This window comes from Stegodyphus dumicola, chromosome 5, assembly GCF_044657685.1.
Source record: "Stegodyphus dumicola isolate Sdum_Otavi_A_Nest chromosome 5, ASM4465768v1".
NCBI classification, from domain to species: Eukaryota; Metazoa; Arthropoda; class Arachnida; order Araneae; family Eresidae; genus Stegodyphus; species Stegodyphus dumicola.
Window position 1 is genome coordinate 54027829 of NC_140772.1, and position 27487 is coordinate 54055315.

Sequence of the window (27487 nt, forward strand, 5' to 3'; positions counted from 1 at the left end):
TGCCTACGATTTTGCAAGAAATTAAGCTGAATTTACTACGATCTCCAAGATTTGTAGTTTTATAATCTGAAGGAAGGAGAATAAATAAAAATAAATTTTAAAACACGAAAGAAAAAGGTTTAATGGCACTTCTTCACACGGCATTTCCGCAAAATCCAAATCAGAGGCATTTCCGTGTAACAATATTTATTGACGGGCAGGTAATCGAGGTTTGAATAATTTAGTGGCACTTTAGTAAATAAACCTGCGATGGTGACGCTGATTATTTAATTAAGTAAAAGTTTAGGTTAGCTGTAATGCACAAATATAAATTGTAATAATATACAGTAGTACATCGGTATACGTCATTAACCCGTTTAAGACATTTGAACGTATCCCAAATGAACGTTGTAGAGACATTAGGTATTTTTTGGAAGCAGGAGAAAATGAAAAATTAGCAACGCTTTCGCCGGGAATCGAATCGCGGACCTCTGGAATACGCGCCCAGCGTGCAGACCACCACACAACGACGACGGGAGAAATAATTTATATACTACTCCTTTTAAAGAGTGATTGGGGTTTTTAGGGGACCCAATCGCCAAATCCTGGGTGTGGAGATTCATCATCCACCACCCTTTTAGTTAGGGCGCCACTGTAGAGGCATTAGGTATTTTTTAGGCCGGAGAGAAGAAAAATTAGCAAAGCATTTGCCGGGAATCGAACCGCAATACGCGCCCAGCGTGCAGACCACCACACCACGAAGGCATGCGAAGAAGGCGGGAGAAAAATACCTCATATGCTCCCCATTTTAAAGGGCGACTACTGTAGAGACATTAGGGTTTTTTTAGAAGCAGGAAAGATGAAACATAGGCAACGCCTTTGCCGGGAATCGAACCGCGGACCTCTGGAATACGTGCCCAGCGTGCAGACCACCACATCACGAAGGCGGGAGAGATACTTTATAACGTTTCCAATAATTCATCCATTCTTTTAAAAAACTCCTCTAGGTCTCATTATAACATTGTTTAATTCTGAAGTACAAATACGGCTGGTGAAATATATACTGTGCGTAAATGAAGAATGGCGCATGATACTATACCTACGCGATTTTCTGCTATCCAGATCAAAGAAAATTTTTTAACATGCTCTAGCACTTGTGATCTTTGTTTGGTAATTGATTTCACCTTCTTCGTAACGTTAGCCGATTTATTAGCGTCTTTGGTCTTCACAGTGTAAGACACGATTTTACTCGGCATACTGTACGCAATATGTCTTGGACACGCACACCATCGCCATACTTTTCAGCAATCTGTTTTTTCCCCTGCGTGATGGTACTACTATTTTCTTCGTAGCTTACTTCTTTTCATTCATTTTCCTAAAATTCATTGTTAATGAATTAACGAAATAGTTTGGCTAAAAATGCGAAATACTTGAAAATCACTTGAGTTATAGCGTTGACTGTTTATTGAATATTAGCAATAGGTGTATTGACTCATGGGAAGTGATTCCTGGAATTCGAATCATATTCCAAACAAATGTCGTATACCAAACAAAAATTTTCGCGTCCAAACAGGGCGTATTCCGGAGTGAACGTGTACCGAGGTACCACTGAATTCTTAACATGTATTGGTATAAAGAATGATAAGTACATTAAATCGCGTGGATGATAAGCGAAATATAAAATATCTCATGGCATGTTAATTTTGGCTGATGGTCTGATGACAAATGCACTGGTAACCGCGGAAACAGAAAAGCTAAATCACACACCTTCGTAAAATTAAAAAATTGTTTATAATGGTTATAAACATTTTTATTGACCTTGAAAACACATAATTCTTTGCTGCACCTTATACAGTGAACCCTTTCGTAATGATCACGTTCTTAATGCAACAGATTCTGAAGCGACCACCATTTTTAGGAATATAAATAAATATCAGTATTCAATATTTCCTTTGCAAGACTACCGTCTTATACGGAAGATCAGTTTCAATTGTGCGTGCTCGTTTTAGAAGGAGTTCATAGTATTTGTAGAATTTTGTTAAAATCATTTCAATCATGGGAAATGACATTATGCATATACGTTAAATGCAATTATTGTGTGATATATTCCATATTTATGTGATACTGTTACCTTGTTTTTCTTTTCTGCATAAATTTATTACAAATATCGTTCTCTTCTAGTGTAAGAGAGCTGGTAGAGAATACGATGCCGCTGATCATGGATCAAAATATAACAGAACTAGTAGGAGCCTTGCCCAAAGGCATACGTCTCATGCGAGCAGCGGTGGATGCACTGTCTGGACCCGATCTCTCGGCATTGTTAGGTAGATGACATTTAATCTTTGAAGCTGAATGCTTGCTATATTTCATTTCCTTTATGTTTGCATTTTGTGTTAAGAATTATAAGATTAAATTCAATTTGAATTAATGTCTATTTGACTTAATATGAAACTGTCTAGGTTTCTAGCGGAAAAACGAATCTTCGTTCCTGTTTTTACTGCAGTGTCAGAACATAATACAGCAGAAATAAAACAATTAAAATTGTTTCTACCATTAATGAACACAAGTTAATTTCCCTGTATAGCGAGAATAAGATACAACACGGAATTCAAATAATTTTACAGTTCATACGTTTCAGTTGTAGAACCTAGCTGGATTAATTTCATGAACTATTACTTAATATTCAAATTATGACCGGCTGGATTCGTCACTTGTCTTTCTTAAACTTAATAGTCTTAAATCTTTTTAAAACTTCTCTCATTTACATATTCTGATGAAGTAAGTGAAACAGTAGAAGTATAATTCAGATTTTAAAGTAATGAGATAACAGTTAACTAAAATAAACCTTACGGAGTTAAGTGATGAATATATGTGATAAATGTAACTGAACGTTCTGATGTATGGTAAGCTCATATGTAACTTAACGTATGTGCTGTTTATATTACAAACAAAGCCTGAAGTTGGCTATTTCTAACATTAGCTGTTCTCTGAAATACAAGAATTTGCCGTTACTTCGGACCATCGGTTTTAAGTTTAGCTGGAAACATCTGGTCAAAATTAGGAGCTATTTTTATTTCGCTTTTGATGATTCCTCACAATGTTCACGACCTTCGAGAATGAAAAGTATGTTTTCTATTTAAATGTGTAATTTTTTTTTTCATTTGCCGAATACTTGCTTATTGTGCATTCACGGAGGGCGATCAAACCCACTGGTCATTTAGCCGCTGCCTTATCACCGACAGCACTGCCCAAGATACACCTGTATTACATACGTTGGAAGAGGAAAAATTAAAAATACCTACGCGTTCTCTAGAATTCAAATCGGGACCCAAAGACACCTGGCACAATGTAACTGAACTATAATAAAATAATAATTAAACGCTGACTTTTTCATTAGTATAATCATACAGATTTGTCAGTTCATACAGTTAGCATACATAAAATTGAAAAGCTCATCTGAACTTTTCAGTTGAAAAATTAAAAGCTCATCCGAGAATCGCATAATGTAGATGAAGAAATATCGTAGATTTCCTTGTCCCGTTAAAATAATGAAAACTGAACTAAATTGTTCATTCATAGCTTTAATTACTTACTACAAAACGCCTTCGGGATGATTTCCTGTCGAAAACGCCTTCATATTCATATTTCACAAAGCGTTTGAACCGTATTATTTGGCTATAGCAAGGTGCACTACCTAAAGGTTAAAGCACCTAAGGGTAGGCTTTTAGGACTATATGTTCGAAAGGAAGGAATGCTTTCGTGGAGAATTTTTAAAGCTCACAATCATGTTACACATGAAGAAACCTACGTCCATAAGGCCCCACACTTAAATATAAAATTAATTTGCATTCTGGTGAAGACTACGGAAAGATAAAGTTATAATAGTTTCAGTTTATAAGAACTGAATTATAATTAATTAAGCTAATTAATTAATCATAAGTTAATTAGCAGTTAATTAGCATAAAATGCTACAACCTTTCTATACTTTTCTTCTGTCACAATCAACGAAATATGAAATACCTATCATAATATTAAGATCGTCATATTTTTAATCTGTTTTTTTTTTTTTTTGGTAATTTTCACATCCATGAGAAACATATTTTTATTTATTTAGTTTCATATATTCATTTATTAAATACCGTGAAACAAGCATTTTCGATGCGTTTATTATTTTCGCTTTGTCATCCTGGCAAACCAAAAATATTAGCCGAAATATTTGTTCCAGTTCTAACGTGTAAAAGAAAAGGCTGCAGAACTTTTTAAATAACTATATTTCTTTTTTATTAAGAAACTGAAGAAGAGTTTTTTTTAAAAATGTATGACTTTAGGTCCTATATCTTCGATTTTTGCGAGACTTAGTTTTTTGAAACCACAGTAATAAACTTGACGTGATGTTAGATGAATACATTAAATTTTCAGATTTCAATATTTTTGTATTTTGTCATTCATTATACATTTGCGAAGCCATCATAAATATTTTTATTTATGTACTAATGATGTTAGTACAGACATTAAACAGAAAATATATTTCTTAGCCGGCAAAAAGATAAATTTTGTAAAAAATCATTTAAAAAAAGGGAAAAAAAAATTTGTAATTTTGGCCCTTGCTTCTGACCAAATCTAGAAGTAGCCGGCTAAATTCCGAAGTATGTACATTTTGGGACTTAGCCATATCAGTTAGCTAATGCTGGAACTGAGCAGAATATGGGTTTTAGTCAAGATATTCATAAGAAAATGTTCCTAGGTATAGTTTTTGTTAGTAATGAAAAGTATGTACACATGCAACTATAAAACGACGGTAGTTTGAGAGTTATGCTTAATACTGACGTAATGTATAATGCTCTTATGCATAGCATTGATGCCAAAAATGCTCTTAGCGGAGCCTCTCAAAAGTTTTGAAATGTTACGTTACATTACAGTATGGTTACGTTATAAAATACCCTACCATTACGTGCGTTATAGTGCATCCTATCAGGCAGAAAAGAAAAGAATACTATCAAATTATTCCATCATAAATGCATTCATATAAAGACGTTTTTCAAAGAAAAAATTTAACATTTTAAGTACGATTTTTTCGACTGGATCACTTACGCACAAGGTCTGCAACAGATACTCTTTATAGTAAGATAAATGGCAACCCTTTCTATTTTGCTCAGACTAGAAGTTCTTGTGGTGAAGAAAATATCATTTTCTTTGAGATTTATTAATAATTGATGGCAACAATGTAATAAGTAAATTATATAATAACGTATCAAATGACAGATATAGTGTTATAAATGTAATATTCTAAATCAAATATTATTAAATACAACAACATAATACTATGAGTTTATCTGCTCTCCAAGACGGTAAGGCTAACGGTGATACCTAAAACCGCAGGCTTCAGGGAAAATATATGATTTGCGTCAGACGTTGGGAAAATATTCTCAAATTTTACACATAAGAAAATAAAAAATAAAAACTTGCATAATGTAGTATGAAATGTAAAATAAAGCTACTTAATGTAGTTTTGTTTCAGTGTTACAAATATGTTTTAATTTTGCAAAATGATATTGTTTTAATAACGTTTTGCAGCTGTTTAAATTTAACACAGTTTTTATTAAACAATGTTAAATGTTAACTGCTATTTTAAAAATTTATTGCTTTCCAGCAATGTCATTAAACTTCTACATTTTACCAATGTAGTTTTATTTTAGTTGCGTTTCTGTGTTGACAACACAGAAGTGCATCTTTAAGCCTTATATTGATTTCGTTCCTAAAAATCATACTATTTTGGAATTTTCTAAGTGTTTGCCTTGAAACTGCGTTACAGTTTCACTAACAAGTAAATAGTGGAACTATTTGCTATAATTTCAGTGAAGTCTGAACTAATGAAAGAAAATCTAATTTGTTGATGTCTTTTATATTTTGCTTTTACAGGTGATGGTTTTCCTGTTAAAAATCTTCTGAAAGATACAAATCAGACAAGAGAGTTGCTGCGTCATATAAATATCACCAAGAGAGAAATGGATATCATTTTAAACTCGTCCATACAATTACCACAGGTATTTTACTTTTTATAACTGTCTAGATACAGTCTAAACAACCATTAAGGAAATAAAAGCAAAGTTTTATAATATGTATAGAATTGGGAATTTTATTTTTGAGGGCTCATTGACCCCTTAAAAATAAAATTCTCAGTTTAAAATAAAATAAAATTCTCAGTCAAAAATAAAATTCTCAGTTTAAATTCTCAGTTCTCAGTTGAGTATTTCTCAGTTATTTTCAGTCAATAAAGTTTTAAACTCACAAATAAAAAAAAGTGAGTTAGGTATGACAAAGGATTTTACGATAGGTAAAAATTACTTTTATTGTTCAGTGCGTTTTACCAAACTAGGATAACCCTAAACATTTTTATATGTACTTTACCTCAGAATATTTAGAATTGGGGAAAATAATTAAGAAAAATTATCGCTGTCTCTGATCTATCATTAATCGTATTATCACTGTCTCTGGTATGTGGCGTTAACTTGACCTTTAAAATCTCCCAATGTAACCATTGGCATGAAAGTAAATTAAATTCATAAATTTTCTATTTAATTTAAAAGTTAAGCACGTCGTCACTTGAAATCTTGGAGAATGAAAGGTTACAAAGGAAATTTAGCAACGAAGGCTTTTGGCTTAAAAAATCAGTCTTTTGATAGCAGCAGTACTATAATTAAACTAAATACCAACTTTTGAAGAATCTGCAAAAGTCTGTAAATTAATCTAAAACTTTCGAAAAACCTTCATTTGGAAGATTATTTCTGATTTATGTGGTGGTGCAAAAACCTAAATTCTGTGATGATTAATTTGATTTTTTAGCAACATCATTAAATTATGCAAAAAATATTAACATTAAATATAAAAGCATCTAATACAAATTCTAGAAAAATTTCACTGTATTGTCAAATAGTAGGTACGTATTCAAAACTGCAATAAAATCGTTTCTGTAGATATGGGTGAAAAATCAGTTACAAAACGTGACCCGATCAAACTAATGAACAAACCAGAGAAACCAAGGTTAATAAATGGAAGTAAGAAGTTAGTTTAATGTTGGTTAGCTGTTTCATCTCATTCAATAAAAATAGAGGCACGGTTATGTGTTTTGTTTTATATCTTACGTAAATAGAAAGTGATTTCCTTATCTAATATTAAGTAGAAATGGGTTCTGTGTGCTTAGATAAAACCAAAACTAAATTCTTGTTAAGTTTTACTAAAAAAATCGTTTTTATCCGAAAATAAAAACAATAGTATTATTTTAAGTTTATATGTATTTCATTTTTTGATAACACATAAGGATTTATTCTAATTTAGTTTTTGTTAGAAAACAGAAGAGAGAATGTTTATTATTGCTTCTTTATATATTAATTAATGAAATATTTCTTTATTTAGATTTTTGTTGGTAAAAAAAAATTCCGCCAACGAACTTTTCATATTTTCCAGATTTTGGAAATTACTAGTCAGAGAAGTTTCTGCGAAGCAGCGCCGACTTCGGTGAGTGGAAATTTAGATTCTGTTGGTATTCTCAGACGATCTCTGTGCACAATTGACGATGCTAGTAGAAACGATTTTTTTCGACAGCTAAGAAATCATTTGGACGTTAGGAATATAGTACAGACGGTAAGAGCTTCTTCTTTTATTATAAATACGGCTATATTTATAAAAAAATTTTAAATACAGTAGAACACATATGTGAAGTAATTGCATAAGAGATTTTCTCTTCTAAAAAGCCTGATTTTAAATATTCCAAAATCATATTCAGACTCTGTACACATTTCCCTGTGGTATGAAGTTTCTCCTGTTTAAGTCTGGTTCTACGGCACCAAGAGTATGCGTGTAAAACCCAAAATTCTCGTTGTCCGATTAACAAGTTACCAACGAGAAGCTCTCTTACATTCGTGTTTCAATCGTAGAATGATTCTTTTTTATACTGACCTGTCGTGCTACGATGTGAACAGGCCCTTCTTACGTAACCATTTGATCGAATTTTAGAATTTTAGTAGGATTATATGTGGTTTTTGATTAACATAACCGATACAGTTTCCACAATAATGAACTGTTCATTTCAATAAATGATAAATTGATAAAATTAATCAATAAAAATAAATTGATAAAATTAATCAATACAAAATCAATCTGTAACAGAGTATTACAGTCTACACACACATATATAAATATATATATATCGAGTTCTGAATTCTAGACAATATAAATATTGTTGGGACTGTTAAAAATATACTCAATAAAAATGTTCCTTTTAGGATAAGTTAGTTCTATCAAAACCATAAAGTCAATTTATAATTTAATTGACAAATGCTGACGTAGAATATTTTATTGTAAATTCTTGAATAACTTCTGAAATACAAATTAGTTAAATATTGATCAAATGTTTTCATTTGAAAATTAATAGAGAATGTTGTAAAATTAAATGCTTCTTTCATAATTTTCAGATGGGATTAGCCATGTCTGAACTTGGCCGATTGGATGTGAGCGAGATTCTCGAAAACATAGCAAGTTTCCTGAGCAGTGTCCAGTCTTCGGATATACTTTCGGCTGACTTGCTGACTATGCTAGCTACGGTTATGGAAGAGATTCATTTCGAAGAAATAGATACTGAAGCGTGAGTATCTTCAATAGATACAGTTAAACGGGGTTTCGTAACGGTCATTTTAGTTTTTTAAAAATTGCAATCACAAAATTCAATTTACAGTTTAAAAATTTAACCCTTCGGTGGTTGCGACATTAGGCAATTCTTTCTTCCCAAACTGGCGCCGTATCTGTCATTCCTTATCTGTAATGCGAGCTGTGTTCTCTTGCGCCCACTGTGGCGCGTAATTAGAATGCCAGCTGAGCTCGTTGCCAACGATTGATCAAATGATTGAGAAAAGTTTATCATACAAAAATACCAACAAAAATTAAATTATTTAAAAAACATGCAGAATGTCCTATAAATGTGGGCAGACTTTAAAAAAGCATACAAAATCAGCAAAATAGAGTATTAGAGTGCAGTTTTCACCGAACGGCTTAGAAAGGTAGGTATTTTTGAGTATGGCACTTATATCAGATAAAATGTTCTTCAAAGAATTGTGCTGTGTTTTTAAGTTTGCTAAAACGTGCAAATTTAAAATTCTTTAAAAGAAAATTTGCATCTGAGACTTCATTATGGGTTGTTGCATTATTAGTCTTATTGTACTATGCTCGCAAATGCAAGCAAATAAATGTTGTATGATCTTAATTTTCTCCCCTCCGTTTTTTATACTAACATTGTCATCTATTGGTAGCAGTTTTAACTATAATGCACTTGGGAGAGGGGGGGGATTCTCCCAAATAAGGTATTAATGTGAAAACCGCGCTTTGATACTCCAGTTTGCGTATTTTATAGGATTTTTTTAAATGCATCCGTATCTATTGAATACGATATATATAAAAATATGTAAAAAAAATATCCTTACGAAAAACTGTAGTTTCGCCTTTTTCGAAGGCTGTTATAATGCTATTATTTATTTTAATAGTTAACTTGATTAGCCAAAAAACTCATGGTTTTCGAATTCGAATTATGTAGAGAGGACTCGAGAGCTATCTACCTAAGAAGAGCGATGCCTTCGTGGAGAGATTTTTAATGGAAATATACTTGTATTCACGTATATCATTAGGAAAGTCCACGAAAAGTCTTAGTTCATCAGTCAGTTCGCTGCAGTTGTAACCCGGATATCCCACCAGTGTTCAGCATTTTTTATCATTTGGCTGCTATCCCATTCGCCCATCATGATTTTATTAGAGGTATTTAATGTATACATAACACACGTATTCAAAACAATACAATTTTTTTTGTAAACAAAAAATAAGAAGAAACCATTAGAATTCAACAAATGGATGATAAGTTTTAGTGTTCGCAATATTAAATCAAAATATTAATGAGTTTCTCTCGCCTACGCTTCGGGTTATAGACGTCATCATTTTCATGAACCTGCAAGTTGAATCATGACGAGAATGCTCCTAACCTTGAAAACTCGGTCTTACCAGATATTTTCAATGAAATAAATTTTTCTATGCCTCCAAAGTCCATTTTTTCTTGAAATTCGAAAACTGTATTTTTTATTTGTATTTGCATCTCGTCATGCTGTGGCCATCCAATGTCATATTTTTAATAGAATCTTTGAATTCTATTTTTGAAAGATTTATTAACTGAACAGTCAAGTAGTTAAAAGTTTAAAGAGTCTAGGATTTGCATCCATTTTAGAATCAAAATAGCATCCAGAAACGCGTTCTTCTAGAGCAAATATCTTCGATTCTAGTTGGATAATCCCCTTTAATGTAGGTAGTTTTGCATCATTCCTGCCAATACTCCTTAGATACTATTTCTCTAAAAATGTACCACAAAAATAAGTATTCGAAAATATGAACTTTAAGAAGCAACTTTGTCAGTGGTGATTCTTTCTGAAGTGGTGTAATGATTTACCTTTTTCATTGTTATATGTAATAAGCTACAAATCTAATGGTTTATTTTTGAATTCCGGAAAGTTGTCATTATTTACCGTCTGTCATAAGCAGACATTGCTGTCAGTCCATGACGCATAAGATTTATTATTTATCTGTCGAGCACAGTATTAAGTTAATGATTTAAAATGTAATTTTACTTAGACTTATTAACAACGTTTTGTAATAAGTGATATCTTATGACCATAATGGTATAAATGAAATCGGTTTTTAACACCGTATAACTGGCCGACTGTAAAATTTCTGCTGTCACCAATTTTTGTTGTCAAAGAATTTACTTCTTGTATTTGCTATCAGTTATTTGCTCCAGAGTAAAATTTAATACTAACGCTGAAGTTTTGTAGTAGACTACATATTGAAAACACACACACACACACACATATATATATAGTAGGTGTTTGTGTAAAATGTAAAATGTTAAAGACAATCACTAACAAAATTTTAACAACAGACCTTTTAATTTATGATTCTAAATATAAATACAATCCCCCTTCGCATATGCATTGACGCCTGCAGTATTCCGCATTGCAAAAGCTCTTGCTCAGTCGTCATTCAGGATTAAACAATGGAGACAAGGTTATAAATACCACTGACGATATACTCTTTCTCTTTTGCCGCTTGCTCTGCCTTCAGTAACCCGTATTGCTCCGTTTATTTGCATTCTCTATTGTTTAAAATGTAACTGCGTATATAAAATAGTGGGGATCGTTTAGCACCCCTAGTGGTATACTTGTTAAGAAAAATTGTATCTTTAAAGAATTAATCCTGTTCAAAAATTAAAATGATGTTTTAAATATCAAACTAGTTGTAATTTTTAAAAATTTGAGTCGTGTATGCAGCAGTTTACTCGCTCATGGTTAAAAAGTGAATAGCGTGCCTTACCTAATCAAGCTCTTATCTAATCTGAGGTTATCTACAAGAAAGTATAATATATATATATATATTGTTGCGCTCTACCAGCTCATGGATTTGGGCTAATTGATGATAGCACTTGATAAAGAATCAAAACACAATTTATTCTCCAGTATTACACAGAAAAGTTCCAAAGACACGTCACGTTCGTCGAAAAACTACGCCAAACACGCTGAAACAATCAGCAACACAGCCTTCGGGCTATCAGGCTATAACAGTGAAGATAGTTTCACGGCAAATCTCTAAAGTACAGCTCCTGATTCGTTCGATTACTTTAAAGCTAATCTCTGAACTCAAGTCACTCTACACCACTGAAATCAAGATGCTACTACTACTTTCAAGATATTACTTTCTCCGCGTACAGGCTGGGTATATATAGCTTTATTCTAACTTCGAGAACATTCCCGAGGAAAACCGCCAAGGATGCGTTCTAGAATGTTCTCGCTTCGTCGTCAATTTTGTCGCCAGATATCGCCTAATCGGTGATTTCGCGCCAGATCTCGCAACCCCGCCTTTCCTTGCCGTTTCTACCCTAACTCCGCTTTGCGGGAAAGGCAGCTGGGAATTTCGCAACAATGCAATGCATACAATTTAGCAAAATATTTGTATGATTCTTTTGCCTTTTTTTCTCTTCAAAGAACTTTAAACTCGTCTTTGAGACATTAGCCTATATTGTGAGGTTTTCAAAATTTGCAAGTTTATTTATTTCCTTGTTTATTTTTCAGGATATCCCTTTTGATTGACGACTTGGAGCCCCTATACAGGCATAGCCAATGGGCGGATTTAATAAATGTTCTGAAAGATCTGAAGTTTAATGCAGCTGATTCAACAGCTAACATTCCAAGTACTTCTTTTTTATTATGTTTATCAAATTCCTCGCATAATTTATTGCTTAAATTAGTTTCAATTCATCATATTAATTTTTTGTAATACTATTTTTGTTTAAATGAAGCATAAATGAATGTTATGAAAATCTATGAATTTATATTTACACTTCATGTCGCTTTTGGAAACAGAATTTACTAAAATTGATGTTTAATGGCAAAAGAAAATTTTAAATACTAGATTCTAGTAACTAGAATATTTAGCAAGTGTAACATTTATACACATTTTAGTTATTTAATTACTATTAATGCTTTTGTATATTTAGTTTTATTAGTTACTTAATTTTAATATTGTCAATTATATTTGATTCTATGTTTGCAAGAATAACTGAAATACATAATAAGCTTGTTGTTCATGCAAAATGTACCTAAAATACGCATAAAAATCATTTGATTACTTGAAGCTAATTACTAGAATTAAAATTTACTTATCTATTCTGAATTTTAGAGTAGTATAATGAAAATTTAAAAAAGACCCTATACCACATGAATTTAGATAGTAAAATTTACTTATGATATGTAAGTAGATTCATAGGTTTATTGAAAATGTGATTTTTTTAAATAGCAAATACTCCGAAATTCCATTACTGCAGCTAGGTTCTAATTCTAATTGCTAAATATATTTTGTTAAAATATTACAAAAGAGTAACTGGCGAAAAGCCGCCATTATTTCATCTAAATTTCAATTAAATAAAGTTTTTTTTAAAAAATTTAGTAAAGATCTCTATATTTTAACTTGATTAGAGTCATTAATATGTGCTTGGAGAGAGATGAGATTCAGTTCTAGCTAATAATAGGGTGCATAAGTATTCGATACTAAAAACGATAATCACATATGTGAGACATTTATGAAAATAAAATATATATCGTAAAAATTAAGTTCGGAGAACGTTATGTCTGTTCCATTCCTCATCTAGAGGTTTTAAGTTTTCGAATGCATCTGCGTAAAAAATTGCATATGAAATTGTACAGAAATGGATACTTTCGCTTTAAATGTCCTTCGCTTGTGCATTTATATCCAATTTCTAGAAATGTACTCATACCTAGAAAATGATATCTAGCTTATTTTCAGAATACTATGGAGAACCTGTTTCGTATTCTGGGGAATTAGAAATTCTTAGTTACATCGGCTGAGTTGTTAGTTTCGGAAATATTCAGAAATCACAGGCAGCGAAGTCAGATGAACAGATAGGATGATCTGATTGTATTATCTCTATTCTGGGCAAAAGACATTTTTTGTAGCTTAGTCCCACTTCTGTCATAGTGATTGATTTACAATCCACTTTGGAAACTTTCTCATATTCAGTCTTTCACTTAAAATTAGCTTAATTGTTTCTGGATTAATAAGTAATATTTTAGGTATTAGTCTCACATTTAAACATTTGTCGGGCCATACTGAATCTCAAACTTTGTTAATATTAATATCCATACTTTTCAGTTCTTACTGTTCACTTCCAAGATCATGCGTTCTCTTTTTCTCACTAATTTATGAATATCTCGCCAGTGAAATACACTTTTCGTTTTCGTAGTATCTTCAGCGTATACCCCGTTTAATAGTTTCAGTTGCGTATTTTCCAATTTTTATACAAAATGTTACATTAATTTACTGCAGTAAATTTCGATCACTCAGTTTTATGTCCAAATCCACTTTCGATAATAATAAACAAATGAACACATGTCTGCATTAGCCTGTAATCAGTGCATATATTAATTTACACATTCCTCAAAAACTTAAGTGATTTGAACGTAATTATGTTGCAAATGACATTTCATGGGCATTCAGGAAATTAAAGTATCACATTTTGATTAGAGAAGTTCAAATTTTGTTTAGTTCGCTTTAACACGAATCTTTCTACATACAAAATATGCGTACACACTATCTATGCTTGCAGCTGTAAATTAAAATTCTATTAGTCATCTTAACGCAAAGTTAATGTCTTAACTTATTCTATGTAAGAGTTCCTCTAGAAAAGATATAAAGAATTTAATCAGTTTGTAAGTGCTTCGCAAATGAGGGATTTAATATCAACAAAATCATTTAAAATATTTTTTGTAATATGTCTTTATAATGAAAGTAAATCTGTGAACCATCGCTGAAGAATGGCCTTGAGGGTAAATTTTATTTCAATTTTAATAATCTATATACTTTCGTGGTCTCGATCCTGCAGAACAATGGTGAGCAGCTGTCTTAAAGGTCATCACTGATTTAATCATCGATCTGATGCAATTTTAAATACTTTTTGTTTGTAATATACTAAAGTGATAAATTTCATGAATTATTACAGCATCATTTGAACTAATGAGCATTGTTTTTAACGCCATACCTTACGTATCTGGCCTTACTCCCCCCTCCTTAAATTCATGTTTCTTTAATCACGCTACAGGTATTTTATTCTTATAGTTATTCCACGTTTCCACAGTTCAGTTTCTCATACTAAACTATTTCTTGAAGTCTGCAATTTTTTATAGGGTTACTTCGTTTCGTAACTTTGATCTATTGGTAATATCATTATATGTGAATGCATAAATTATTTTATCCCCGATAACATATAAATGACAAAACATTCTTTAGGATTTGTAAATGCTTTTGTACATATCTTTCCTTGTTAAAAGTTACTATCAATTCTTGCGGAAATTTGATATTCATTTTATTATTATTCATTAATATTTTATTTGCATTGCATTATTCATAGGTAATAGGCGAATGGATTTGCCCGATAATATGCACACCAGGTGGAGCCAAAGTCAGGTAAGAATAAATCCTTTTTTTTTTAATTTTACGATACTGCTTCAGAATTTTAAACAGCATTTAGTTTTTCAAGCACTGAATTTTGGTTTCCAGTGTTAATTCTCATAAGCAAAAGCAAGTGAAATTCGTTACACTTGGTCGGTGTTCAAATTACTTGCGTCATCTTTCTTTCGGTTCAAAGCATTTTTTGACAATGCCGTTTGTCGCATATTTAAATAGTATATATATATATATATATATATATATTATTTTGCACTGCAATTATATATATATAATTGCAGTGCAAAATAAAATAAAATAAAAAGTACGTTTCAAATTCATCCCATATTCAATTCGGAATAAACCACAGGCAAAAAACAAGAGAACAAAAGCACAGTAGCAAACTTCAAGAAAAAAAGGGGGCAAAACATGTCAAAACAGAAATGAAAATGAAATTTACATCTTTCGCTGTATTATTATTATCAAAAGATTAGTGCAACGAAAGAAGTAAATCAATAAGTCCTCCTCTGAACCGACAATGACTCAAAGTTAAAATTTTGAAATAATCTTAGAAAAACAGTCAAAACAATCCTTGTCTTTAGCACCCATCCCCTACAGGACAAAGTAAACAGTGCCATAAGTGCAAAATTATAGTTTCAAAAAAAATTAAAAAAAAATAAATAAATAAAGCTATATGTGCACACACACACACATATATATTGTATTGCACATTAAATTGTGTGTGCATATATCTCTGCCCATATAATTTAATAAATAAAAATACATAACTATATTTAAGTAAAATATAGTCTAATGAATGATATTATAAAAGACTGATTTTTTAGCATTAAATATTTTTCTTGTATAAAATTCCAAATATGAATAATAAGTAGAAGAATATTTTTTTATTTCTTCAAAATAAAAATTAGAATTACATACGCGTACAATCACAAAATTATAAAGACAATAAAGTGAAATATTGTTAGGTTTACAGTAGTATACGTAATAAGTGGAACGAATGAGCTTCGTGGAAAATTAACAGCCTATCAATATTTCTCATAGATCCTCATGTCCAATAATTTGCAGGCGATACCTTTGTTTTGCCAAAAGCGGACACACAATATTAAAATCCTCATTCGTCTAAATATGAGGTTAAAAATGGTATTGTGGGGGAAGGATAAGAAAAATCACCGCCAATCTGTACTTAATTTTATTCAAGTTATCTGTTAAATTATGTCTAATTGCATTATTGCATATTTATTAAATTAGTACAAGTTTTATTTCCTGTTTTAAACTGTGGTAGCGTTCAAGCGCTAAACGCTAATAGTTATCTGGGTTCAAATCTTAGCACATGGGCTGGATACACGGGTGTTTTCGTGTTTCATGTATGTATAATGTTCAGTATCTCTTAAAAAATCCTCCACGAAGTCGTCCCTTCCCCTTAAATAGATAGCTCTCGTGTGGCTTGCAGTAATTCAAATTAATAATAATACCTTTCATGAAACCTAAAACACCCTGCCGTCTCCGAATGGAAGTACATTTCCCACTCTAAACAGCACCATATGCATCATGCCTATTGCATTATATTTTTACATTTTATTTAATTTACGCATAGAGCCTATGTGACTCTTCCCATATACTGAAAGTAATAGAAAATGAAATTAATATTAAAAATTATTGGTTCACTGATTGTCAAACGAATAAGACAGTTTGCCCAGAGTTCGAACACTGCCGAAAGTTTCTTCAGCCGATGGGCAGAATTCCATTGTAGGGCGTTTATAAATTCCAGTACCAATGCAGATTACTTGACTACACTTTTGAAACTCTCTCACTGCAAACTAGAGCAAATTGTATCCGCCTAACATTGTATGCAAGGAAAAAAAATAACTGACGATAAGAGATTTTTTTATAGACTAAATTAAGATTAATACTTGAAGTTTACATTTTATTTGACGCATTTTAATTTTATTCATTGTGTTAGAAGTTGAAATTATATTCAAAATTTTAAATTAACTTTAACTGCTTGCAGTAAATATGAAATCACTACAAATGAAGTTACTGCTAGATTGGCCGCAAAGTTATCTGGAACAACTTCAGCATTGAATAACAATCATTCTGGAAAGCAACACATTAGTATTTAATTGTAAATGGTTTATCTTTATCGTAGCCCCAAATATAACTGTTTAAGACCTAAGAACGTGATCACGTTGCACCATCGAAAATTTATCATTTCAAATGCTGATATATATCACAATATTATCGCACTCTTGGGCATCATTGACACTCGTTCAACCATTATACGTTGTTCCGAGTCATTTGCTGTTCCCTTCCAAAGTAGTATATATGCTTTTAAATTAACCATTATTTTTATATCAGTCCAGAAAATTTCGTTAACGTGACTAATTAATCCATGAAATCACGCGTTTCAAGGAGTCCCGTTACGCTGTAGGCATAATTACAATTGTTCTATCATTCAAAATTTGGGGGGGGGGGAGAGTTTGTTTATTCCATTTAATTTAACTTTTTTTTTCGCACAGCAACGTAAATCGAATAAAATAAATAAAATTTAATAAAGTGTTTGAATAGTATTTGTCATTTGTTTCATCATGTCGTGCTGTGATGAAAAAAGAGTCGAATATTTGGCAGTCACTCTCGGCCGACTCCGAAGGTTCGTTCTATATCAGGTTCAACATCAAATAAAATTTCTTTAGCGTATAGTGAGGTCTGTAAATTATTCAAATTATTCTGAAACCTGTCTTTGATTTACAGATTCAAACTATATTAGACTTACATATTTCAAACTATATCACAGTTTTTAGGTAGGAGTAATTTTTTACCTCTCACTTGACAGCAAGATATACCGCGGTTTGTAACATGTTGTCTTATTCGATTGATTATGACGCACATTGATTACCATATATTGAATTTGCATTAAGCGTTTTGTTTTCAAAAATTATATGTGACTTTTTATTAAGGCTGAATAAGGAGCACACAAGAAGGAAGGTTTTTGATATTGGAACATTGGAATAAAAGATATGCCCTAGTACACAATGGCTTTAACAGTTACTTAATATGTTATGAATTCATATGTTATTAAAAAAATAACAACAACAGTTACTTTTCTTTCATTATTCTTTTTTTCATACGAATTCACTTAGCCTTTCCAGAGTAGAAAATTCTTTAATGGTGTTATAACTCAGTTATACTTATAATATTATTTTCTACTCCATTATTATTCAAATAAAGGGAAAATACAATTTATCATAAGAATGAAAATATATGTACCTTTTTTTTGTCATCCTTGGTTGAGTTGTACTAGATTCGTTAATATGCAAAGCAAGTCAGAGCCATCTTCCCTACAACAAGCGATATCTTCATTAAAAACTCATTAAAAAAACTCACTTTTATACAGAAAAAAATCCAAAAGTTCCATGCGAAGGAGGTGTTTATAAAAAAAGTGTCTGTTCTTTAGTGGGAACAGATCCAAATCTGTCATTCAATCACATACCCTATCACCAATAAACTGATCGCCTTTCTTATCCATAAATCTCTACAACGTGATTAAGAAAGTTATTACTGATTATTTTAAATTTTAAATTTTGAATTTTTCCGACACCCATTCAAGAACTTTCAGCGAACCAAAAGACAAATAAATAAGACGAATGAACTTTGGTAGTTTGACCCAGTTTCGTGTATTGCTGCGTTAATACAAGATAGAATGATACACACTAGTAAATCACAAAAAATATCATTTAATGGTATTTTAAGGAAAAAATAGAGCTCAAATAATTCTAATTTATTTATTACCGACTCCTAAAAAAAGTCGATAATGACGTAAAATATCCAAAATTTTGAAATTATATATTTCGGTCAAATTTTGTTGTACAGGAGTGAAATATTTTGCTCTTTTTTATTTTTATAAAAAGTGTAAAATTTTCTTAAATATAAGAATAGGGACTAAGAGACAGTGCAAAAGGTCAGATTTTGAAATTTTTAAAAAATTTATATATTTTTAGAAATGTAAAAACACGAATATTTGCATAATCTAAAATCTTTTGTAAACACTATACATGTGTACTTAGATTAGGTAGGAAGAAAATATTATTTTTGTTCTATAACTATACCCCGGAAAAGTTGCCTATGTATGAAAAAAGAAAAAGGGTTTTCATATAAAAATATATCTTACGTTCACGCATCGCCCTCAGAAGAAATTTGGGTTTTTTTTGTCAATATATATATACATATATATATATATATATATATATGTTTCATTTAAGCAACAAACCGTGAATATATTTATCATTTTAAAGTTTTTATTCGAAAGAGTGTACCTTAATTAAGTTAATGTTTTGGTAAATTCTGGCATAACGCATCTTCATAGCAGATTCAGCCTAATCAAGCCGTCTATTGTGTCAGCGCCACGCACATTTTTAAACGTTTCAATCACAGGTTTGACACACAGTTCTACAGCCTGGATGTGACCAGCGAAGCTTTGGAAATTCAGTTGCAGCGATGTGCCAGCCTTTAATAAATTTTTGATATCCTCATCTGTAATGTTTCCTTAAGAATGGAGAAGGAGAGATATTGGAACTACCACACTAAATGATGTTGGACGTAGTCTAATGCGTCAAAGTTGAGTTTTGGCACGGTGAAGTTCTGAACAGTTTTCTTTGGAAAATGATCGAGCTTTCAACAATATATGCAGCCCTAGTAGTTCTCCGATGTGTCTTTCTTTCATCTACATCATTGCAAGGATCAAGGTTTCGAGATGAACAAAGAAAGCATCCACTGAATTACTGGGCTAATGACTTGCAGTAAATTTTGAGTTAGGTATTGTATATCATCATGTTCTGATGGTATAAAATACTGCCTTGGATTGTCTGTGAAACTTTTAATGGATTTGATTTGGAACCATAAATACATGCAACAGTTCAAAATAAGATGCATCAATTGCCTAATTTCATCAGTAGGTTTTTCTAAGCACACGTATAATCTGAAAATACTATTTGTTATCGTGCGAGCCAACTTCAGTGTGAAATGGTCCAGGACCAAGTGCTGCCAGATCTAAAACTGAACCTGATGGCAGCATGAATATCAAAAATGGTAGCAAAAATATCAAGGAAGTACAATTTATCCTTGCCGAGCACTCTTCTGTCAACTTGAGGAATAGAGCTTTCAACACGTTCAAAGCGAATCAGTGGATGATTTTCACAGTCAGCGAGGTTTTCCAGGCTGGTCCATTGAAGAATTTAGGCCTTGAGGTAACACTATCTATTGTGTCATCTTTTCTTCCATAAAAGTATAGACAATGTAATGTTTCTTTAATAGCCTGATTCTACAAATCGTTTCTGTTACGAGTTTTCCTCTTGTCATTTTATCTTTGTCAATGACGTGAGAACTGTGTGAATCAGTTATCACAGCACACTTAAAGAACAAATTTAGTCACAGTTTAAAATATTTTGTAAAAAAAAAAAAAAAAAAAAAAAAAAAAAAAAACTACGAAATATTATTAGTTTTACAAAAAATTGCGTTGCTGAACTTTTTGCGTAAACAATAAACAATTTGAAGTTACAAGTTTTATGTTTTGCGTGTATGTATGTGTTCCTCAAATGCTAAACTTCACATTACGACCTACAGCATTTCGGTAGTAGTGAGTTTAGTAACTATAAACAATTGACACAAAACATCAAAATTTCACCATTTTTCCAAACTTTTGAGTGTGATGCACGAAGGAAAATGTAATTTTATTTATTTATCTGATTTTACTTGGATAGGCGGTAGGCAGCTTTTCCTGGGTACAGCAATAGAAAAAAAAGTGTTTTTCAGTCCACTCTAAGATACGTACATAAATACGTATACATGTATATATTATATTATATTATATTTTTCATGAACAATCATTATTTTATCAAATCAATCATTTTTTCTTTTCAGAATGTAAACAAAATTACAGCTGCCAAGAATTCTAACCAGAATTCTTCAAATATACTGTAAGTATAATAGTCTGAATTTCAGCAAAGGAAGTAATTTTAAGTCAATAATTTGAGTAGATTTAGGTAAATAATATTGAGTAAAGTAAATAATTTTGAGATAACCAGAAACTGTAATAATAGATGTATTTACATTATATTTCCGGAAATAATAAAAAAGATTGCTAATTACTATCTCTTGTGATCGTTCAAAAGAGCCCTTGTTTTTACATAAATGAGAATTTAACAGATGTGCCATGTTTGCGCATAATTAAATTATTCATTTGCTATCGAGACAGAATGGGGCTGAATATGTACTTAATTATTTAAAAAAAGTATGATATTTTTCATTTGTTATTGTTAGGAACACTCTATGAATTGTAAATAATTGACAAGCCTTTCCACTTTAAGAGTACTTTTAATAATTTGTTTTAATGAGAATTATATGAACTCTAAAATAGACTGAAAACGCTTGTGATTTAAAAGGATTTTCAGAAATTTAAGTAAATTCATCATTCGTTTTTCTTTCTTCATAAAGAAGTAAAAGGAAGAATATACGTACGTTTTCTGAAAATAATAATAATCATTATATAATTCATATCCATTTCCATTTATGCAGCATTTTTTGTTTCATTTGCTTCTCATCATAATTCTAACAATAACAGGAGGACAGAATTATTTCAGTGATCTTTTTTATAACAGATGTAGTTTAGATATTTTAATTAATTGATTCACCAGACATAAAATGTGCATAATATTTAATTAAATATGAAAACAATTATGATCATAATTTTCTGTCTAAAACTATATACAATGGGAACGAAATTATCCCTCACAATTTACTGAGTACAAATAAAACAGTATGTTGTTGGGGTTCAGTTTTATTTTAGCAACTGAAAATTCTCGCTTTCTTCAGTTGCAAATAAATGAAAGACGAGTGCTAAAAAAAGTTTACGTTATCTTTCAGCCACTGAAAGAATCCAGTGGGCAGAATGAATTAAGCAAAATGCAAATTAAAAAATAAATAACTAAAACAAAATCCAAATAAAAATTATAACCCTAATTAAAACTTTTTGGTTTTAAAAAATACCATACTATAGAATAAAATATGATTGGTTTGTTACTATATTTACAATAAAAAGTTAAAATACTATTTCAAGGCATACAGCATAATACAAATATTTAGAACTAGACAAAAAATATTTCCATTAAAATTTACTGCCCAAGTTCAATAATGACAGAATTTCATGTTAATTTTGAATACTTATCTTGGTAGCATTTTAAATTTCCTGTCTTAGTACATAGAACTTTAGCAGAAAGTTATATCCATGTAAGACAATAATAATTTTCTTGGTAGCTTTTTTAATTTCCTGTACTATTAGGTAGAACTTTAGCAGAAAGTTATATCCATGTAAGACAATAAAAAATCAAACAGTCTCTCCATGCAAGAAAATAGAAATTAAGGAAAATCGATGCCAGTAGTTCATGTTAAAAATTATTCATATTTATCGTATTGCAGTTAGATACTGCTGAGAATTTATTTACATTAATTTTGTAATGCGAGTAATAATAAGCAAGCTGAGTAACTTCAGTACGACCAGTTTTCAGTTTTAATCATCATTATTATCTGTGCTATATACTAAGCTAATAAAGAATCTATGTTAATCGCGCTGCCCGTATCTGAAGGGGGCTGTGGTGTGAGGAATTTTTAAAATTCGTCTGTTATCTTGTCTGTCCCGATCAGAATTCAAGGATGATGATAACAACAAAGCAATCACTATATGGAAACCACATTTTCTGTCCGTACTGGGACTCCTTATCCAATTTCTTTTCTTTTAATTCCTAGGAGTGTTTTTGAAGTTCGTTCACTCTTAACTATGTTAACTTTCTATTTCGATGATGAGGAGGTTATTGTAAGTTTACGATAAAGGTGCACGTGAGGAGGGGGAAAACGCTTTGGTCCTTAGTTGGTTAATGATGCAAAATCGAGATTATAGTGTAATAATATTCAGTATAAAATATTTTTTGCTTTTCTTTTACATGATTTACAATATTGAGTCATAATATTTTGTTCAGGGATACAGTACTGGAAGTGGCCGAGACGGGAGTGGACGTCGTTCGATTGATGCCACATCAGAAGGTTCAACATATTCAGAGCGCTCTCGAATATTTCACGGTTCTTGTCGAAATAGTCGATGGTGAGTACTGCATTATTATTTAAAAATATAACCAGCTAAGCATAGGTTAAAAAATGCATTTAATACTGCAACTCGGAGGGGGGATATCCAATATAAATTTAAGTACTGACCAATCATGAGAAACTCTCAAATCGATCAAGATAAGAGGGATTGTTTACGCTTTTATGTTGGAAACATCTTAAATGGGACTTTTCAAAGTTTCAGAACCTTACGTTACCACTCATATATCACCCATTTACATTAACAATTTTTGTCTTTATTGTGCACCAAGTATTGTGCGCATTCGGTCATCAGTGATCGATCGAATTTAGATTTAATACTTATAGATCACTCACATTGAAAACATTGAACAGTTTTCGTATTGTCCTCTCTCTTATTGTGAAGAGCTTGTTTAGGATCAAATAATTTTATTTTATTAATTGTTGATATTAAGCATATAAATGTATCTGAAATGATATCATTTTGATAGATTATTTAAATAAAATTAAATCAAAGCTGATGGAAAAGATCCTTGGTTACCTTTATGAGATGGTGTAGTAAAGTTCAATAAATATCCACAATTAAATTCAATAGAGAACACCTTTGCCTTGTGAGTTCATAGTCAACAGCGCGGTGGCATTGTAGAATTTTGTATTCTAGTAAAATTTTCCGACACATACGGTTGATAAAGGAAAGTATAATATACTGTATTGTAATGTAATGCCTTAAAACAATTCGAAAGAATCTACTGTGGATGTTTCTAGAGTATCAAGCATATTTTACGCTGCGCAAGCGGCAATACTGGCTGCAAAGTTAAAAGTTAAGTAACATTTATGTAAAAATTTCACATGTATACAATTCTTATCTTACAGAATTGACCAGATCACTGGAAATCGAAACCTCATCAAATTTCATTGACCATCTAAGCGATGTTTTAGGAGCCGTACTTCTCAATGTGGCTCAAGAAGCAACACCGGTAAGTAACTCTATAAATCGAATGCTTCGAAATTCTATGACCAAATCAAAATATCAACATGATCAGACTAAAATTTATAATAATTTAATTCATGAATCTGATGAATGGTTCATTGAATTGGTTATTAAACCTGACGAATGATCATTCAGGTTTAATAATACAAATATAAATATTTTGTTTAGCTCATTGAAATAACGTAGAAATAATTTACTAATACTTTCTTCTTATGGATACTGACCATTTTAAAAAATCAGCAACTAAAGGTAAAAATTTTGCGAATCTATTTTTTATCAGAAAAGCAATTCTTTCTTATCTACGGAGACAAACAAATGTACTATTGTTGCGCGTGCGCGCGTTCGTAATAGACTGAATGCATACAGAATTGATTAAAGCTTCCTAAACTTTATTTTGTCAAAAGTAACATTTCACAGTTCTGGAATTTTTCCACAAAAGTACTCGTACAACTTTTCACAAAATATAATCAAAAACTACTCTTGAAATTGTTAAGAAGGTTAAATACAATCTCAATGCAAAGCGCATTTAAAGAACAAAGCTAATACGGATATTTCAGTACACTGAACTCAATTCTGAAATACAAACTACTACTCTAATGCTCTGCATGGTCTTATATAGATTTTCCCCCGGCCGCCGGGAAATCTCTAGTACTTCTTAAAATTACTGGAAAGAATATGAGGGTCGGATACGGTTACAGTTACGCAGAGCATCGATTACTATTTCTCAATTGCAATACCAATCGCAGTTATAGAGGAACCGGACCAAAATGTCACCAAATGTTCGCCAAGTTTAGTGATTTTGGCGATTTCTCGACAAATGTGGCGACAACAGTCCCAGAAACTGTTCCCAGCTTTGGGATATCTCGCCGATTTAACGAGATAGACCTTTACTCAATGCTAAATAGACTTGCCCTTGTATTCTTGCTTTTTCGGCAAAACATCGTCTATTTAGATTTTCATGGTGCATTATACAAAAAAATAACTAAAATTTCACATGTAATTTCACTAAAATTATCTACGTGTGTACAAAGTTCATACCAGTATTGCTGCAAGTCGGGAATAAAACTGAAAAGCTTCCTTTAATACTTTTTTGAGAATAAAAAAAGTATTCGAAATAACTTTAAAAGCTATTTTCTCCGTCCTTTCTGCATATCTTCGTGGTGTAACGGTAGCCCACTCATTCGAGAGGTCCAGGTTCGAGTCCCGACGAGGGCATTACACATTTTTCACGTTTCCTGCATCAAAATAATCTAATGTCTCTATAACTTGTAACTATTAATTCCAAGTACAGCTAGCAAATAGTATCCTGTCATAAAAATGTACTTTAATTTGTTTACTTGTAACAATTTCGTTTTCACTGCGAAAAAACACCGCAATTATTAATTTAGTAACACCGCATTTAGTTATGAATAATCATAATAATTTTGCTGTTTACACGACGCTTATGCAGAACTAGATTTAGACTTGATAAGGTTGCTATACCTAAGCTGTTTGAGATATGGGGCCCTTTATAAATCTGTTGTACTATACCTATACTATGTTTTAATATTTTTGTGGGGCCCCCAAGAAAGTGGGGGCCCTAATCTATAGCTTGTGTAGCTTACACATAAATCTTGCACTGTGCTTATGCTTAACCTTTTCCAATTGTTCCGTCAACATATCATCGTTTAATAAAATGTTCTCCCAGGTGAAAAAAGCCTGAAAATTCATTACCAAAATTGATTCATTTGCCTTCTTGTCGAAGAATTACCTAAAATATTTCTGTTTAGATTATCAAATATGAATGTGTTATATATTTGATAGAATATTCCCACGGTTTCTGCATCAGTTTCCCAGATTCCTAAAGATTAAATGTACCACAGACAGCAACTAAAAATCTCGCAAGATGTCTTGGACTTGTTAAGAAGCTCGATATTTGGGTTCCGCAGGAATTGAAAGAAATTCACTTAACGAATTTTAAAATGCGATAAAATTGTTTTATGTTAATGTGAAGTTCTCTGAACACAACAGAGTATTTATATTACGCATTTCAAACGTGGCGCAATCGACCCTTTTTCTGAAACGAATTATCACTGGTGATGAAAAATTGATAGTCTACTATAACAACAATTGAAAAAGATCATGATCCAAGCATGATGAATTAGCACAAATCATATCGAAAGCCAAATTGCGTCAGAAAAAGATCATGCCGTCAGTTTGGTGGGATTAGAAATGTGTTGTGTATTTTGAGCTGCTCCAAAGCAACTAAGTGGCCAACTAACTCAGGTGTTTGCTGCCAATAACTTATGCAATTGCAGGAAACAAAGGGAAAAGGCTTCAATTGGCAAATCGCAAAGGAATCGCGTTCCACCTCGGTAATGCGAGGCCTCACACATTTTCAACCATATGTACGAAATTATTGGACCTTAGTTGGGAAATGATGTCATTCCGCATAAAGGCCACGACTTACCACCATCGAAATCCATTTATTTTCAGTTTATATAATTTCTGAAATGGTAGAAATTTAAGTAATAACGATGAACTCAAATCGCACTTCACTGAGTTTTTTTGCTGATGAAGATTAGAATTTCTATGAGCGCGGAATCATGAAGGATTCATGAAAAATTAGCAGCGTCTTTGCCAGAAATCGAACCGCGGACCTCTGGGATAAGCGCCCAGCGTGCAGACCACCACACCACGAAGGCATACTAAGAAGGCGGAGAAATACCTTATAAAGTTATCAGAAGAATGAAAAATGGTCATCGAACAGACTGGAAGGACTCATTAAAGTTAATTTTTTTGTGGAAAAAATTGAGTTTTATTTCAGACTAAAAAGCTAAAATTATTTTCTTTCCAGCCGTTTATTTTATATTTCCTATGAAAAGGAATTTTAGTGGTTTTCTTCATGTGTAACATGGATACGAGTCAGTTCCGTGAAAACGTCCTCCACAAAGACATCCATACCGTTAAGCAGACGGCTCGCGAGTACTTATCTAAGCAATCCTAATTGTTACAAGAATCGGTAATTTGGAGACGTGGAAAATAACATTTTAAAATCTTAGTAGACAGTTAAGCAGCGCTGCAACGAAAATTTTTGATATATTTCAATAATTTTTCTTTACTTAGTTACAGCAGTTTGTAGCTAATTTTTTATCACTAGAAGAGCAGATTCATGCAGCTTGTTTTCGAAAGATATTGAGAATTCAACGCTGATAATCCTTCCTTGTTAGTAAACGCCCTACCATGACGTAGAAGTGGAATATGTACACTTTTCCTTGACTCAAAAGCTACTTATAAATGACGGAAGGTAGAATTGCAGAACAACTAGCAATACATTTTTTCTACTTTTAG

The 27487-nt window shown here is 31.8% G+C and overlaps 1 protein-coding gene across 1 annotated transcript in view; it reads left to right on the forward strand.

Moving 5' to 3' along the window:
* Positions 1–5902: 5902 nt before the first annotated feature.
* LOC146997102 (uncharacterized) overlaps positions 5903–27487 on the forward strand; it is a 90579-nt gene continuing 68994 nt past the window's right edge. Inside the window, exons 1-8 of the mRNA XM_085816667.1 lie at positions 5903–6023; positions 7444–7620; positions 8451–8620; positions 12135–12253; positions 14987–15042; positions 20956–21011; positions 23067–23188; positions 24040–24143. Coding sequence (XP_085672793.1) covers positions 5985–6023; positions 7444–7620; positions 8451–8620; positions 12135–12253; positions 14987–15042; positions 20956–21011; positions 23067–23188; positions 24040–24143 — 843 coding nt within the window. The 5' untranslated portion in view covers positions 5903–5984. The remainder of the gene's footprint in view (positions 6024–7443; positions 7621–8450; positions 8621–12134; positions 12254–14986; positions 15043–20955; positions 21012–23066; positions 23189–24039; positions 24144–27487) is intronic.